Source organism: Giraffa tippelskirchi, chromosome 5 (genome assembly GCF_054371585.1).
Source record: "Giraffa tippelskirchi isolate mGirTip1 chromosome 5, T2T-mGirTip1v1.2.pri, whole genome shotgun sequence".
In the NCBI taxonomy this organism is placed as follows: Eukaryota; Metazoa; Chordata; class Mammalia; order Artiodactyla; family Giraffidae; genus Giraffa; species Giraffa tippelskirchi.
The window spans coordinates 190,773,369-190,789,591 of record NC_137279.1 but is presented as its reverse complement, the minus strand read 5'-3'; the positions used below and the strand labels follow the sequence as shown (position 1 = coordinate 190,789,591).

The window sequence follows — 16,223 nt, the reverse complement described above, 5'->3', positions numbered from 1 at the left end:
ACGAGTTTGATCCCTGATCCTGGAAGATTCCACACGCCGTGGAGCAACGCAGCCCGTGAGCCACAGCAACTGAAGCTGAGCGCCCAGAGCCCTCGTTCCGAACCAAGAGAAGCCGGTGCCACCAGAAGTGTGCACGCTGAGGCTAGAGAGCAGTCCCTGCTTGCCACCCAGCACAGCCAAAGATAAAGAAAATTACATAAAAAATAATACAGTCACAGGGTTCAAATATCAAGAGTATAAAAAGTTACACTTAACAAATCTATATTTCCACTTACATCTCCACATTTCTTTTACTGTGCTTTCTGCCAGTGTTTCTTTATGCAAATGCAGGCAAATCACAGACTTCCTCACCTGAGCTCTGGCATGCTATCTTCATTTTCTGCACATTGGTTTTTTTCAGTTAACAATACACGCTGGAAATAATTTCAAAGTACACATAGAAATCTCTGTCATTCTTCGGAAAAAAATTATTCTAACCTAGAATGCTATACTCAGCCTAACTATCAAGTGTGAGAGTACAATAAAGACATTTTCAGACATGCAAGTGCTTAGAAAAGGTGTCCTCTCTCAGAAAGCTACCAAAGGGTGTGTTCCAACAAAATGAGTTAGTAACTCAAGAAAGAAGACAGTACAGAATCCAGCGTACACGGATCCAATGACAACAACAAAGAAGCAGCAAAGGGAATCTTCAGAATGGTGGCAAAGGGAAGGGCAGCTGAGGCAAACCCTGAGAGCACTCAGCACTCAGCAGACAGGACAGAGGTCTTGGGGGGCAGATTTCCAGGAGGGAATAAAATGGAATTGATAGATTCATTGAATCACATAGAAAATAATATTGCAAAGTTTCTGTGAAAAAGTTTGTGAGAAATTAGGTATGCTGCTGCTAAGTCACTTCAGTCGTGGCCGACTCTGTGCGACCCCATAGACGACAGCCCACCAGGCTCCCCCGTCCCTGGGATTCTCCAGGCAAGAACACTGGAGTGGGTTGCCATTTCCTTCTCCAATGCATGAAAGTGAAAAGTGAAAGGGAAGTCACTCAGTCGTGTCCGACTCCTAGCGACCCCATGGACTGCAGCCTACCAGGCTCCTCCATCCATGGGATTTTCCAGGCAAGAGTACTGGAGTGGGGTGCCATATTGCCTTCTCCGAAATTAGGTATGAGAGATACATAAAGAGATGAGCGATTGGGGAAGAAAGGAAATAATTAACTCCAAAAAAAAGCAGAAAGTTGTATAAAGAAAAACATTATCGTATACTTGTTGGCTCTGCGTTTAACACGATCATGCTACATCATCATCACCACTACTGTTTATTGAGCCTGTGTTGGTCATCCTTCTGAGGTCTTTTCATGAAATACTTCATTTACCCCCATAAAATCTGTGAAGAAACATACTCTTAAAATATTCCCATTTTACAGATGAGGGAACGGAGACACAAAGTCACAAAGGGGTTGAAGAACTTGCCTGAGGTCATGGAGTAAGTAGAAGGTTCGGGAACTGAACTCAGGAAAAACGAAAACTGACTTGAGCACCCAGGCTCTTAACCAGTCTATTGTTCTGCTAGCGATCATTCATGAATCTATAAGCGCAATGTCACTATGACGTGAAGAAGAGGGGAGAGAAAGCAGGGGAGTGAACCTGAGCTAGACCCACAGATCCAAGTCCTCCTCCTCCAATCATGAGGCCAGAACATGGTGAAAAATCAATGAATAGTGCATATGCATATTATTTACAAATGGGGAGCCCATTACCAGGTCATTTAGGGTCGTATAAGGCCGTTAACCAGTCAGTCCTAAAGGAAATCAGCTTTGAATACTCATTGGAAGGACTGATGCTGAAGTTTACTTTGCTGAAGAATACTTTGGCCACCTGATGCGAAGAGCTGACTCACTGGAAAAGACCCTGATGCTGGGAAAGATTGAGGGCAGGAGGAGAAGGGGATGACAGAGGATGAGATGGCTGGATGGCATCACCGACTCAGTGGACATGAATTTGAGCAAACTCCAGGAGTTGGTGATGGACAGGGAGGCCTGGGTGCTACCGTCCATGGGTTTGTTGAATGAGCAACAACAACAAAGGCCATTAAGAGCTTGGCTTTTACTGAGGGATGTGAAGAGCCATTACGGCACAATCTGCATGTTTTAAAAGGACCATCCAGCTGCTGTGTGGAGAACAGCCTGGGAATATGGGCCCAGGGTGAAAACAAACATTACTTTAATTACATAAAATTAATTTTTAAAGATGAAAGCATAAAAAAAAAAAAAAGAAGAGGAGGAGGAGAAACAGTAAGGGAGAGAAGAATATAAAGTTCTCTCATGAAATGTTAAGCCTGATGGTTCAGAGGTCAGTCGAGGACGGCAGTACCTGAGATGGGAAGCAAGTCAGCTTAACTCCAGGGCACCGCCTGGAATAGGGCCTTGCGTGGAGCCAAGACACTGGTCCAGGAAACAGCCTGGATGATGACCTGGCACCTCTGAGTTACTAGATGACCTCAGACAAGTCGCTGAGCATCTCGGAGCGGTTCCTCCATGTCCAACAGAGATGCTCTAAACTCTTCTGATAGGGTGGCATACACTTATAGGGGAGAAGCTTCTGGGAGTCCCTGACACACCTCAGACCTTAAAAGCACCCTCGGTCCCCACCTCTCCCCCTTGTCCCTCCTGAACCTGACAAGGCTCGCAGGTGACAGGCTCAGTTAGAACCCAGGTCCCCGATGATCACTCTATGGAGCAGACGCTTCAGTCCTCCACACGCATTCACAGCCCCGACTACTAAACCCGTGAGTTATCATAGAGTCGCCCAGAAAAGGGACAGGGAGACAGCTGGCCCTCTGACAGAAATAGCTGTGGGGCGGGGCCCACAGATCATGGGAACCCGGCAGAACTGCCCACCCCCCATCCAGAACTGTCTTGTCAGGAATCAGCCCAAGGTCACAGGCAGGATGCAGGCCATTCCCTTGACAGCTCAGACCATGACACAAATCCACTCGGAACGCTTCTCTTGTCATATTCCTAATGCCTATTACTGATGCACCAAGACGTGTGTATGTGTCTCAGGATGACGAGCCAGTGGGGGCCCTGGGGTCACTCCATGGTGGTCGTATTAGAACTGGGGGCGGGGGTGGGGGGTGTCTGAAGGCCCCTCACCTCTTCCCACCCTGGAAGGAGGGGCTCTGACACCACCCCAGTCCCAAACCGCTGGCCACACTGGATAGATTTCACCCTCCAGTCCACAAGGTCTGCATCCACTGGCCAGCCTCCAAAAAGCAGACTCGTTGGGGAGAAAGGAAGGAAGGAAAAGTTATGACCAAACTCGTTGGAAGGAAAGTTATGACCAACCTAGACAGCATATTAAAAAGCAGAGACATTACTCTGCCAACAAAGGTCCGTCTAGTCAAGGCTATGGTTTTCCCAGTGGTCAGGTATGGATGTGAGAGTTGGACTATAAAGAAAGCTGAGTGCCGAAGAATTGATGCTTTTGAACTGTGGTGTTGGAGAAGACTCTTGAGAGTCCCTTGGACTGTAAGGAGATCCAACCAGTCCATCCTAAAGGAGATCAGCCCTGGGTGTTCATTGAAAGGACTGATGTTGAAGCTGAAACTCCAATACTTTGGCCACCTGATGCAAAGAGTTGACTCATTGGAAAAGACCCTGATGCTGGGAAAGATTGAGGGCAGGAAGAGAAGGGGATGACAGAGGATGAGATGGTTGGATGGCATTACCGACTCAATGGATATGGGTTTGGGTGGACTCTGGGAATTGGTGATGGACAGGGAGGCCTGGTGTGCTGCGGTTCTTGGGGTCACAAAGAGTCGGACACGACTGAGCAACTGAACTGAACTGAACTGGGGAGAAAGGAGTGAAGGTGATGGTTGAAACAGAGGGAAACCAGCTGCAACAAGCCCGTGTTGTCGATGCCACCCCCGTGTGATCTCACCTGAGGGCACGGGCCATGCCCGGACACCAGCAGCCTGCATCATGCCGTCGGGGCTCACCTCTGACTCCAGAGGAGCCAGACCTGCCTGCCGAGAGCTGGAAGAAGGGGACGCGGGGGTCCGACGGAACCAGACTTCCAGGCCGCTCTGCCAGAGGCTTGTGCACCCCATGCCCAGACTGGGCCCTCGAATGGCCTCAAGGCTGGAGCGGAAAAGTGGTCGGGGTCGTTCAGGACAGGGTGATCTCTGGGGCTCTTTGGGAAGGATGAGGGGTGGGAAGACAGCAAGTGACCGGGGGCTTTAGGACAGAATGTCTTGTATTTGTGGGACCACCTAGAGTGAGGCACAGAGGCTGTCGTAAGCTGGGTGCCCAGAAGCAGAGCCCGGGGCAGGGGTTTAGAGGTGAGTGCTCCATCCAGGGAGCACTATCAGTGGGGGGCGGGGAGGGGCTGGGGGGAGGGAGGTGGCCTCAGTGGAGCCTGCCCTCGAGCCCTGGAGTGTGACCTGCGGCCCTCTTGTCGGTTCCTTCAGGAGGCAAGAGGGTGGGGTGGGGCTTCCTGCGTCCTCACTCCCCTGGGTCAGTCGCTGCCCCTGGGGTGTGAGGTCTTAACCTCCCTCCCTGGAAAGGTGACCCTCATGGGGCCATGGGCACTTCTTTAGTGAAGGGGAGGGGTCATGAACCCAGAACAGCTGCACTCACAGGTCAGGGGTCAACTTCCGCCAAAAGTGGGGGGGGATCTGGGAGGCACCCTGGGGGGGGGTGCCCCGAGGGCAGCGTCCCAGTGAGACCACCTTGAAGAGGAGGCCACAGTCATGGGGGGTCATTGTGCTGTGAGATAGGACGGGAACCCCACCAGCGTTCACCGGACGGTGAACTCACCAAAGGGCCAGTGTCCTGCAGCCTGCAGAACCGACTTCCTTGTACTGGAAACGCAAACGGCTGGGTGTTATGAGATAAGACCCTTGCACTCCTGGCGGAGCGTGGGGTGAGAGGTTTGGATGGTACCAGAATCCTGAGCAGAACGCTCAGGCAGTGGGAGAGAAAAATACATCTGCTCTCAGACACCTCTCCCGGGGATGAGAGACATGTTGCTGCAGCATCTCAGGGTGGCTTACTGGACCTTCTTCCAAGCAACATCTTGCCTGAATCCCACCTCGGACAGCGAGAAACAAGCCACTCCTGAAAATACATCTGCAGCATTTTCAAGTTACAGCTCCATTTACTATCAACTTGCCTAGAGTGAGACCATAAAGTAACTGCAGAAATATAAAAGCAGAGCTTCCACTGGGTCCCTGCTTCCCGTTCCTGCACAAAGAGAGTCTGAAGCCATCAAGGGAGGTGCAGGCGGCTCTCCACCGTGGCCCTGACCCTGCCCCCCCCCCCACCCCATTGCTACCAGTCCCCACCCGACTCCATCATCGCTGCCTGGAATTCTCCACTTATCCTCTGAGTGCACATTCCTGGGGGCCTGCCTGACCCAAGCCTGCCCCACCCCCTGCCACTCTTGTAAGACCTCTTGATTTTTTCCTTCAGGCCCCCGCATGTCCCCAGGAGCTTCGGGGGAGGCCAAGTTCCCCCACCATTTCCCACTTTCAGGATGGGCCTGATTGATCACTGGGTAACCTCCCCTGCCCCGCCCCCGTGCCGCAGAGTTCACTGTCCTGGTCACTGAGCTTGGCTCAGGAGTGGCTGGGGAGACTTGCGAGATTTGTCAGGGAAGATGCTTCCAGCTCTCAGGGCAGAGCCACCTGCAGAGGATGCCCAGCAGAGTCGGCTGCAGAGACGCCATGGAGACCAGGGGCCACTGCCCTGGGGACGGTGCCTGGAGAATCCGCCCTCCAGCCAGTACATTTCCCCTCGTGGAGGCCAGTCCAGGTCAAGGTTTCTTACATTTCATGAATAACTCAAAATGCCGCTTCCTCCAGGGAGCTGCCTCTGATTGCTATTCTTAGTCCCATCGATAAATTGTTACTCTCTCATTTCCAAACCTTCAGGGCCCAATATCCTTGTAATCCCAGATCTCCTCCTGTCTTCTATTATTGTCATGCTCTAAGTCAGACCCCAACTCCTCAAGGGCGGATGCTCTTTAAGTCCATCCCTGAATCCCAGGCTCCCTAGGACAGGGCTTCAGAAAGAATAGCATGTATCTGCTGAGTCAACTATAAGCAAGGTGAAAAGACAGCCTTCAGAATGGGAGAAAATAATAGCAAACGAAGCAACAGACAAACAATTAATCTCAAAAATATACAAGTAACTCCTGCAGCTGAATTCCAGAAAAATAAACGACCCAATCAAAAAATGGGCCAAAGAACTAAACAGACATTTCTCCAAAGAAGACATACAGATGGCTAACAAACACATGAAAAGATGCTCAACATCACTCATTATTAGAGAAATGCAAATCAAAACCACAGTGAGGTACCATTTCACACCAGTCAGAATGGCTGCTATCCAAAAGTCTACAAGCAATAAATGCTGGAGAGGGTGTGGAGAAAAGGGAACCCTTTTACACTGTTGGTGGGAATGCAAACTAGTACAGCCACTATGGAGAACAGTGTGGAGATTCCTTAAAAAACTGGGAATAGAACTGCCATATGACCCAGCAATCCCACTGCTGGGCATACACACCGAGGAAACCAGAATTGAAAGAGACACATGTACCCCAATGTTCATCGCAGCACTGTTTACAATAGCCAGGACATGGAAGCAACCTAGATGTCCATCAGCAGACAAATGGATAAGGAAGCTGTGGTACATATACACAATGGAATATTACTCAGCCATTAAAAAAATACATTTGAATCGGTTCTATTGAGATGGATGAAACTGGAGCCCATAATACAGAGTGAAGTAAGCCAGAAAGAAAAACACCAATACAGTATACTAATGCATATATATGGAATTTGAAAAATGGTAACGATAACCCTATATGCGAGACAGAATAAGAGACACAGATGCATAGAACAGTCTTATGGACTCTGAGGGAGAAGGTGAGGGTGGGACATTCTGGGAGAATAGCATTGAAACATGTAATATTATCATATGTGAAACAGAACACCATTCCATGTTCGATGCATGAGACAAATGCTCAGGGCTGGGGCAATGGGATGACCCAGAGGGATGGGATGGGGAGGGAGGTGGGAGGGGGGTCCAGGATGGGGAACACATGTAAACCCATGGCTGATTCATGTCAACGTATGGCAAAAACTACTACAATATTGTAAAGTAAAAAATAATAATAATAATAAAAAGAATAGCATGTATCTGCTGAGTCAATGAGCAAATGAGAAAGTATTCATATGAAATTTTAAGATAATTTTGTTGATTTTTATAAGAACTCTCTAGAACTCCAGGGTGAATAGATATTTGCCATTTGAATATGATTCTAATTTTCACAGTTGGGAGATAGAATTCAGTTTGTAGTAAAATGTATTTGCACTGGCTCTTTCCAACCTGACAGATAGCCACCACTCGGCACTCGGAACAGCTACATGGCTGGGGTTATTGGGACGATGTAGTAGTCCTTACATCTGGCCAGTGACTCACTTTATGTCTGCTGCTCACTTTCTTTAATCCTGACAGCCTCAGGGGAGGTCTTTTTTCCCATTTTGAAGATGAAAAAGCAGAGACCAGGAAGGGGCTGACGAGGAGAGCACAGCCTGCTGTCACAGACAGCACGGAGGAGCTGTGTGTAGCTCCAGCCCTGGGTCTGACGCCCCTGTCTGAGTCTGTCACCGCCAGCTGCGTCCCCAGGCTGGGAGGCAGGCCCATGGGTTCCCGGTTACTCTGCACCTCAAGGCTCTCCACCTAGGAGCATCCCTTGGCCTCTCCTTTCAGTCTGTTTTAATAAAATCCAGCAGACACGAGGTGGACTTCGGGACCCTCAATCTCTTTCCTCTGTCAGCAACCACTGCTGGAAAGACAAGGCCCACGGATCATGTCACCTCGGGCCTCCCAGAGAACACCTGTTTGGTTTTATGTTTAAACACTTACTTACATGACCGTCTTCACAGGGGTGGGGATTATGTTCAAGCTGCTACATTTAGCAAGCGCCTATATTTAGCCACATGTACTGTAAGTGCCTCGTAGCCCTTCTGTTTTTTAGGCAATATAACAGAGACTTAGTGGCACTTACAACGCGCCCGGCTCTGTGTTGAGTGCTGGGGATACGAAATGAGTAAGGCAGTGCCTGCCTGGTGGTCGCCTTCTACGGGGGACAGATAGGTGAATAGATACGGCTGAGGCCACGTGACCACCAGGGCAGGTGTAGGGAGCAAAAGCTAGAGGAACCTGAGTGCAGGCAGGGAGACATCTGCCTGGGCTGATGGGGGAGGTCTCACACAGGACAGAAATCTACCATGGGTTTTAAGGGATAAATAGGAGTTTTCCTGGAAAGCCCAGTTTCTTCCCATATGGAGAAAAACAAACGCTTTTATTCATTCAATATTCAACAAATACCGAGTGACAGCCACGAGTCCATAAAATCCAATCACCTAAGTACTGGTACTAGAGCGGACCTCCATAAATAGCTGAGTGAGGTAACCAGACACCACAGTCTACACCGCCTGGAGGTTTTTCCACGTGATGATAATGACATGTAGACAGCCTCTCCATCACACTCCAACACTTGGAAGAGGGTGGATGGGGAGGGGGGCCTGTCTAGCCTGAGCACGCTGGCTAGGCAATCCAGAAGGCGCACAAAGGTGTCCTGTGACATGAAAAGCCAAGCCCTGTCCCCTGTGGGCCCGAGGAATCTCGCCCCTTCCCAGGGAACCTGCTGCCACCGGTCTCCCTGGCATCTTTCCCCCGCGGTATGTTTAGCCGGAAGGTTGAATTCTTGTGGGAGGAAAAAGGCACTTGTACAAGTCACTCTAGCGGGGCTCCTGTAATTTGCACACTTCAAGTTCATCACCGACCGTTACAATAAACCCTGCCCTGGAAACTTTGATGAGAACCTCTCAGCGTGCCTGGGCTCGCTCTCAGCCTCGGTCCAGAAACGAGATCCAGGGAGACCCCGGTTTGCGCCCTGGCTGCGCCCTGTGTGACAATCGAGACGACAGCGGGTCACACACAGGAGCCGAGTCATTTGCCAGGGCCATGTGGCCTCCAGGGACTGTCCGCAGGCCTCCGGGGGTCAGGCCTACGTCACCCCCACGATGCGGCGCACAACCCAGTCGGGCTCTCGCCCCCCACCAGGCCGGCCCGAGGCCACCGTGCCCGGGGGTGGGGGGGCGGCACCCCAGTGCCGCTCGGCGAGAGGGCGGCGGCCAGACGGGGCCGGGGGCCTGGCGGTAGGGCTCGGTGTCGCCGGCCGGCCCCCGCGGCGGAGGATACGCGTCCGGCTCACCGAGGTGCCGGCCCGGCCCGCGCCGCGCCCGCCGCGCGGGCGGACGGACGCCCGACAGCTGCGGAGGAGCCCGGCGCCCGCGCCCTGCTCCGGCCCGGCCCCGCGCTCACCTCGCGCGCGATCTGGTTCAGCGCGTCGTCCTCCGCCGTCAGCCGCTCCCGGTTGGGGAGCCGCTTGCGCCCCGAGCCCTGCGTGCCCATGTCCATCGGCTGCGTCGCCCGCTGCGCCGCGGGACCCTGGCTCCGCCGCCCGCGCCCCTCTGGTAGCCCGGCCCCGCTCTGCCCCGCCCTCCGCCGGCGTCATGGCGTCAGCGGGCGCGGGCCGGGGACGCGGGGACGCGGGGACGCGGGGACAGGGGCTGGGGACACCCGGGAAGGGGGGCGCGGGGACCCGGGCTGCGGGGACTGCAGGGACGCGGGGGGCAGGGGCTGGGGACGCCCGGGGAGGGGGACACCGGGACCGGGGCTCCAGGACGGCAGGGACGCCGGGGCGCACCAGATGGGGACCCGGGCGCTGGGGGCCTGGGTCTGGGGACGCCCGGGGAGGGGGGCGCGGAGACCCGGGCTGCGGGGACTGCAGGGACGCGGGGGGCAGGGGCTGGGGACGCCCGGGGAGGGGGACACCGGGACCTGGGCTGCGGGGACTGCAGGGACGCCGGGGCGCGCCAGATGGGGACCCGGGCGCTGGGGGCCTGGGTCTGGGGACGCCCGGGGAGGGGGCGCGGGGACCCGGGCTGCGGGGACTGCAGGGGCGCGGGGGGCAGGGGCTGGGGACGTCCGGAGGAGGGGGACACCGGGACCGGGGCTCCAGGACGGCAGGGACGCCGGGGCGCACCAGATGGGGACCTGGGCGCTGGGGGCTGGGGGCTGGGGGCTGGGGACGCCCGGGTAGAGGGGCGCGGGGACCCGGGGACCCTGGCTGCGGGGATGCGCCAGAGGGGGACCCGGGAGCCGGGTGCGCTGAGACTCCAGGGGCCAGGGATCCCAGCGCTGGGGGCTGGGGACGCGGGGACGCCTGGGGACCGTGAGCGTGGAGATGCAGGAGGTTTGGGACGGCTGGGAGTGGGGAAGGACATGAGGATTCGTGGGGCAAGGGGGGTGGGGGCGCCGGTGGGAACAGGGGCTGGGGGCACAAGAGTGAGGCGGAGGCGCAGGGACACGGGAACCAGTTCACGGAGACCACAGGGGCTGGGCATTCCAGTGGGGGCAGGGATGGGGATGCGGGGACGACAGGGGACAGTGAACGGGGAAATGGCAGGAGGCCTGGGATGGCTCGGGGTCAGGAGCTTGTGGGCGCCAGGGAGAGGGTGATGGGGGCTCAGGACGTTGGTTGGGACCTACAGCAAGCAATGGCAGAGGATTCAGAGGAAGGAGGCGGAGCTGGAGATGCCTGGAGCGCCCAGGGTTTGGGTTGGCCCGGTGGGGAGCACTGGAGGGTGGACTTCTCTGGCAATCCTGGGATGACCTTCCCAGGGCAGGGGCTACCCCTGGAGCCCTGACCCCAGCCAGGACGCTGGAGGACTCGCAGTGGTTGGGTTGCAGAGAGGGGTTTGTACTAAAAAGCAATGTCTTTGCTTTTTAATATGCTGTCTAGACTGGATTGAAAAGCAGAGACATTACTTTGTCAACAAAGGTCCGTCTAGTCAAGGCTATGGTTCTTCCAGTAGTCATGTATGGATGTGAGAGTTGCACTATAAAGAAAACTGAGTGCCGAAGAATTGATGCTTTTGAACTGTGGTGTTGCAGACTCTTGAGAGTCCCTTGGACTGCAAGGAGATCCAACCAATCCATCCTAAAGGAGATCAGTCCTAGGTGTTCGTTGGTAGGACTGATGTTGAAGCTGAAACTCCAATACTTTGGCCACCTGATGCGAAGAGTTGACTCATTTGAAAAGACCCTGATGCTGGGAAAGATTGAGGGCAGGAGGAGAAGGGGACAACAGAAGATGAGATGGTTGGATGGCATCACCGACTCAATGGACATGGGTTTGGGTGAACTCCGGGAGTTGGTGATGGACAGGGAGGCCTGGCGTGCTGCGGTTCTTGGGGTCGCAAAGAGTCAGACATGACTGAGCGACTGAACTGAACTGAACTAGGTTGGTCATAACTTTTCTTCCAAGGAGCAAACATCTTTTAATTTCATGGCTGCAATCACCATCAGCAGTGATTTTTGGAGCCCCAAAAAATAAAGTCTGACACTGTTTCCACTGTTTCCCCATCTATTTGCCATGAAGTGATGGGGCCAGATGCCGTGATCTTAGTTTTCTGAAAGTTGAGTTTTAAGCCAACTTTTTCACTCTTCTCTTTCACTTTCATCAAGAGGCTCTTTAGTTCTTCTTTGCTTTCTGCCATAAGGGTGGTGTCATCTGCATATCTGAGATTATTGATATTTCTCCCGGCAATCTTGATTCCAGCTTATGCTTCATCCAGCCCAGTGTTTCTCATGATGTGCTCTGCATATAAGTTAAATAAACAAGGCGTTCAGCTCTGGCTCTAGTCTACCAGGCTGCGGGATCTGGCCACAACCAACCCCCCATCCCACCACCCTGAGCCTCAGGGCACATTCAGAAAGCCCGTGTTGATGGCGCTTCCTTCTCCAGGGGCATGCTTTCTGGGACCTGTCACTTCATTCCTGTGTCCCCAGCTTCTAGGAAAAGGCCTGACAGATCAGCTATTCTCAGGAAGTAGATGTTGAAAAAGTAGTGACTTTACCTGAGCTTTACCTTCCACACTCTAAAGGTGGTTTAAAATGAAGTCAGAGATATAGTTTATTTATGGGCTTCCCTAGTGGCTCAGATGGTAAAGAATCTGCCTGCAGTGCGGGAGACCCAAGTTCGATTCCTGTGTCAGGAATATCCCCTGGAGAAGGGAATGGTAACCCACTGTAGTATTCTTGCCTGGAGAATCCCACAGACAGAGGAGCCTGGCGGACTGCAATCCATGGCATTGCAAAGAGTCACACACCACTGTGCAACTAACACAGCAGTAGTTTATTTGGTACTTAGCAGGTGGCACAATGGTAAAGAATCTGTCCTGCCAATGCAGGAGACACAAGCAACTTGGGCTCAATCTCTGGGTTGGGAAGGTCCCCTGGAGAAGGGAATGGCAATCTGTTCCAGTATTCTTGCCTGGGAAATGCCATGAACAGAGGAGCCTGGTGGGCCGTAGTCCATGGGGTCGCAAAGAGCTGGACAGAACTGGTGGACTGAGCATGCAAATCAACTATTTTATACAGTATATATCAACTATACTTCAATTTTAAAGACAAATTAAACTGGAGAGTCAGATAAGATTTATAAAGCCATTGCCTTCTCACTTGTGGTAACTGTTACCTGTCAGTATTGGACTAGGGAAGAAGAAATGCGCGGGTGGAAATGCAGGGTCCAAAGTTAGCACTGTACTCGGGGTGTGGAGAGAACGTTAATGCTCTAGGGAAGAAGGGAGGGAGGGCAGGCCCACCCTGAAGTCACCAATGATGCCTGCCCCCCTCCCCCTCAGAGATAAGTCTGGTTAACAGTTTGGTATGTTTCTAACCAAATGATGTGCCCGGGTAGGTCTGTGCTGTTAGGCAGTATCCTGGGAGTGGCTGGAAAAGGGGACAGAAAGGGGACCCAGCAGGGGCCGAGAAAGATGCTGGGGGTTTATTGCAGGGAGAAGACGGTGGGGGAGTGACCCAGGAGGTGCCGTTGCTCAGGACATCTTAGTGGACGGCCGTGGGGTGGGTCAGCAGGCAGAGGGGCGGTGACCTCCTTCCTTGCTGTACTCCTGGAGCTTGCATTTGCCGGTCACAGTGGAGGGACTCAGTAAGTATCTGTGGACTGAGTTTCCTACATCACATTTTACACCGCTTAGGACCCCATAGTCCTTAGATGACGCAGTCCTGGATGGAAGAGCATCCTTAGGTCTGTCCTCAGTCCTGCTGGAGCTCACTGCTCCCCCAGCACCGGATGCCTTGTGAAGGCTCTGTCTTTGCTCAGGCTGGTGCCCGTGGCTTCCCTCACCCACACCTACTGCCCGGCAGATGCTGTGCCAGAGGCTGGGGCAGACCCGCCAAGGACCCAGACAGAGCCTCTGTTCTCTCGGGACTTACCCCAAGACACCCAGAACTGCTCATCCAAAGACACGCTGACGCTCCAACATCTCCTTTGTTTTATTTTAACCTTTTAATTAAATTTTTTAACATATTTTTTTAATTTTTAAGAAATTAAAAATGTTTTTCTTTCTGCCATGCTGCATGGCATATTGGGATCTTAGTTCCCCGGCCAGAGATCAGACCTGTGTCTCCTGCAGGGAAAGCACGGGGTCTTAACTACTGGATCACCAGGGAAGTCCCAACAGCTCCCTTCTGGAAGAAGTCTTTCCAGCTCTTCAAGGCTGGTCCTGCTTTCCTCACCCGTCTTCATCAGGATGTCAAGCCGCTCTATATGCCAGCACTGAAATTCTTCTGTGCTGACCTTATCTTGCTCAGCTGTCTGCCCTCACTGGGGGACTGGAAGTTTCACTGCTTCAATCATAATGAGAGCATCTGGCTGAACTTGGGGACTGAGTACAGGTTCCGACCCCCCTCCTGACTGTCCCAATTGGGTTTTGTCCAGAGATAGGAGGACTCACTGCCTCAGGGACTGACGGGAGGTATTTCTGAATAGTTCAGTCCCTACACAGTGTCCTCAGACACTGCGGTGAATTCTGTCTCCCACCTCTCCTCCATCAGCCACCCCCATCTGGGAAGGGGCCGCTTCTCGGGAATCGTCAGGACCAAGGCTGCTAGTCCTCATGTGGCCCCATGAGGTCGTGACCTCCCAGACCACCATCCGTGTGCTTCCTCCTTCTTTGGTGATGCGCTCTGCAACGGACTGCCTCTCCCTCTGGGGTCAGTTCTGGCCTGTGAGTGATACCTGCCTTGTGTGGGTGCAGGCAGTCCACATGACGAGGTATTTCAGGGCTTGACACACAGGCCGTCAATAAGTGGCCCTTCAGCTCCTGTCCCCAAAGGGCCTGGATCTGGAATGAGTGGAGCGGCAGCTCCTGCTGGGCAAGGGCATTAGACAGCTTTGTGGGTGTCCCCTGTTCTTGGGGTGCCCCTTGAGGGATACAGAAACCCGCAAGACTCCATCCCTCAGGCTGAGCCGTGGCTCACCAAGGAGCTCTGGACCCCAGCTGCTCCTGCACGGTTGTCCATGAAGCTGCTTCTGCCTGGAAGACTGCCCCTGGCACTACGAAGCCCCCTCCCACATGCCCCTTTTCCTGTTCCAGGTGACTACACTGACCATGCAGGTTATTTCTGAGCAGGAGACAGAGATGCTACACCGCAAGTCTGACGTCCCAGGTGAGAGGATCAATATATTCATCTCCGAGCCTGGTGCCGAGGCCCTTCACAGAGATACAGATGCCACCTTCAGGAAGGGTCCTTGAGAACACGAAGCAGCCCCGGCGAAGGGCTCCATGCAGGGGACCCCATGTGGACTTTCCACCCAGACGTAGTGTTCCCTTTGCTCAAGACCTCGTTAGGCGAGCCTGTGAGCTGCCTGGAGGAGGATGATAAAAGCACCTCTGGAGGGGCTGTCCTGGCTGGAGGGTGAGTCAGAGCTGCTCCACCACAGCCCTCTGAAGGGCAGTCACACGGGCCGTGAGGTGACTCACTTTGTGCTTCAAACATCACTCGTGTTCCAGTCTTGTTGCTGTTTGTTGCAGTGTGCTCTTTGTGACCCCACGGACTATAGCCTACCAGGGTCCTCTGTCCATGGAATTTTCCAGCCAAGAATGCTGGGGAGGGTTGCCATTTCCTTCTCCACGGGATCTTCCCGACCCAGGGATAGAACCCACGCCTTTTGCATCTCCTGAATTGCAGGTGGATTCTTTACCACTAGCGTCACCTGGGAAGCAAGACTAGGAAGTTCCAGTCTTGCTCTTCCAGTTAACAGAGGATGCGTAAAGCTCACTTGGATTACAGCTGGAGGATGCCTGGGGAGGACCACAACCCTTCTCAGGGATGGCTGGAGAGGCAGTGGGCAGAACATGGAGCCAGTATCAAGCCCAGAGCGGGGCTGGCTGAGGCCAGGGTCTCTACCACGCCAGAGGGGTTAACATCTCTGATGGCCTGATGACCTCTGTCAGTTGCCTCGTTCAGCATCTCAAAGTAGCAAATTGGACGGATCCTCCACCCAACCTGGTTTTTCCATTCTAAAATGCCTCTTCTCTCTCAGGATAGCAACACTTGCAGTTATTTTTCCACATCTCTTGGAGTTAAAACTTTGGAATCACATTGGATTTTAAAATTTATCTTATCCTTCATTTCTGATTGATTCTATTCTCCTTCTGCATCTTTGCTGACTCCACGATGAGTATCTAGTTCACCTTGTCATACCTGTGGATGACTTGCAGGAAATCATCTCCTGGACCTGGGGTCTCCAGGGTAGGGTGCATGAGACCACTGGGGTTCTTCTATTATCTTCTATTATCATGTATTTTAAACTAAAAATAAGAATGTTATATATCAAATGTTAATATTTGATCTATAACGTCACTGTAAGTGATTGTAGGTCATGTCACAATGTATTCCGAGGGGCTGGTAATGGCCTTCTCTCTCATTAGATCATTTTCAGAATATTTTGATGCTTTTGCATGAACAGGATTAAATGGATTTTTGGGTTACATAATCTGCTACTCCTGCTGCTAAGTCGCTTCAGTTGTGTCCGACTTTGTGCGACCCCATAGACGGCAGCCCACCAGGCTCTGCCGTCCCTGGGATTCTCCACGCAAGAATACTGGAGTGGGTTGCCATTTCCTTCTCCAGTGCATGAAAGGGAAAAGTGAAAGTGAAGTCGCTCAGTCGTGTCCGACTCTTAGCGACCCCATGGACTGCAGCCCACCAGGCTCCTCTGTCGAGGGGATTTTCCAGGCAAGAGTACTGGAGTGGGGTGCCATCGCCTTCTCCGTTACATAAT

The 16,223-nt window shown here is 53.1% G+C and overlaps 1 protein-coding gene across 40 annotated transcripts in view; it reads right to left on the bottom strand.

Annotated features, from left to right (window-relative positions):
• LRRFIP1 (LRR binding FLII interacting protein 1) overlaps positions 1-9,561 on the bottom strand; it is a 157,863-nt gene extending 148,302 nt beyond the window's left edge. For all 40 annotated transcript variants that reach the window (XM_081491161.1, XM_081491145.1, XM_081491159.1 and 37 more), the window contains exon 1: positions 9,392-9,561. In XM_081491161.1, coding sequence (XP_081347287.1) covers positions 9,392-9,487 — 96 coding nt within the window. In that variant the 5' untranslated portion in view covers positions 9,488-9,561. The remainder of the gene's footprint in view (positions 1-9,391) is intronic.
• Between the last annotated feature and the right edge of the window lie 6,662 nt (positions 9,562-16,223).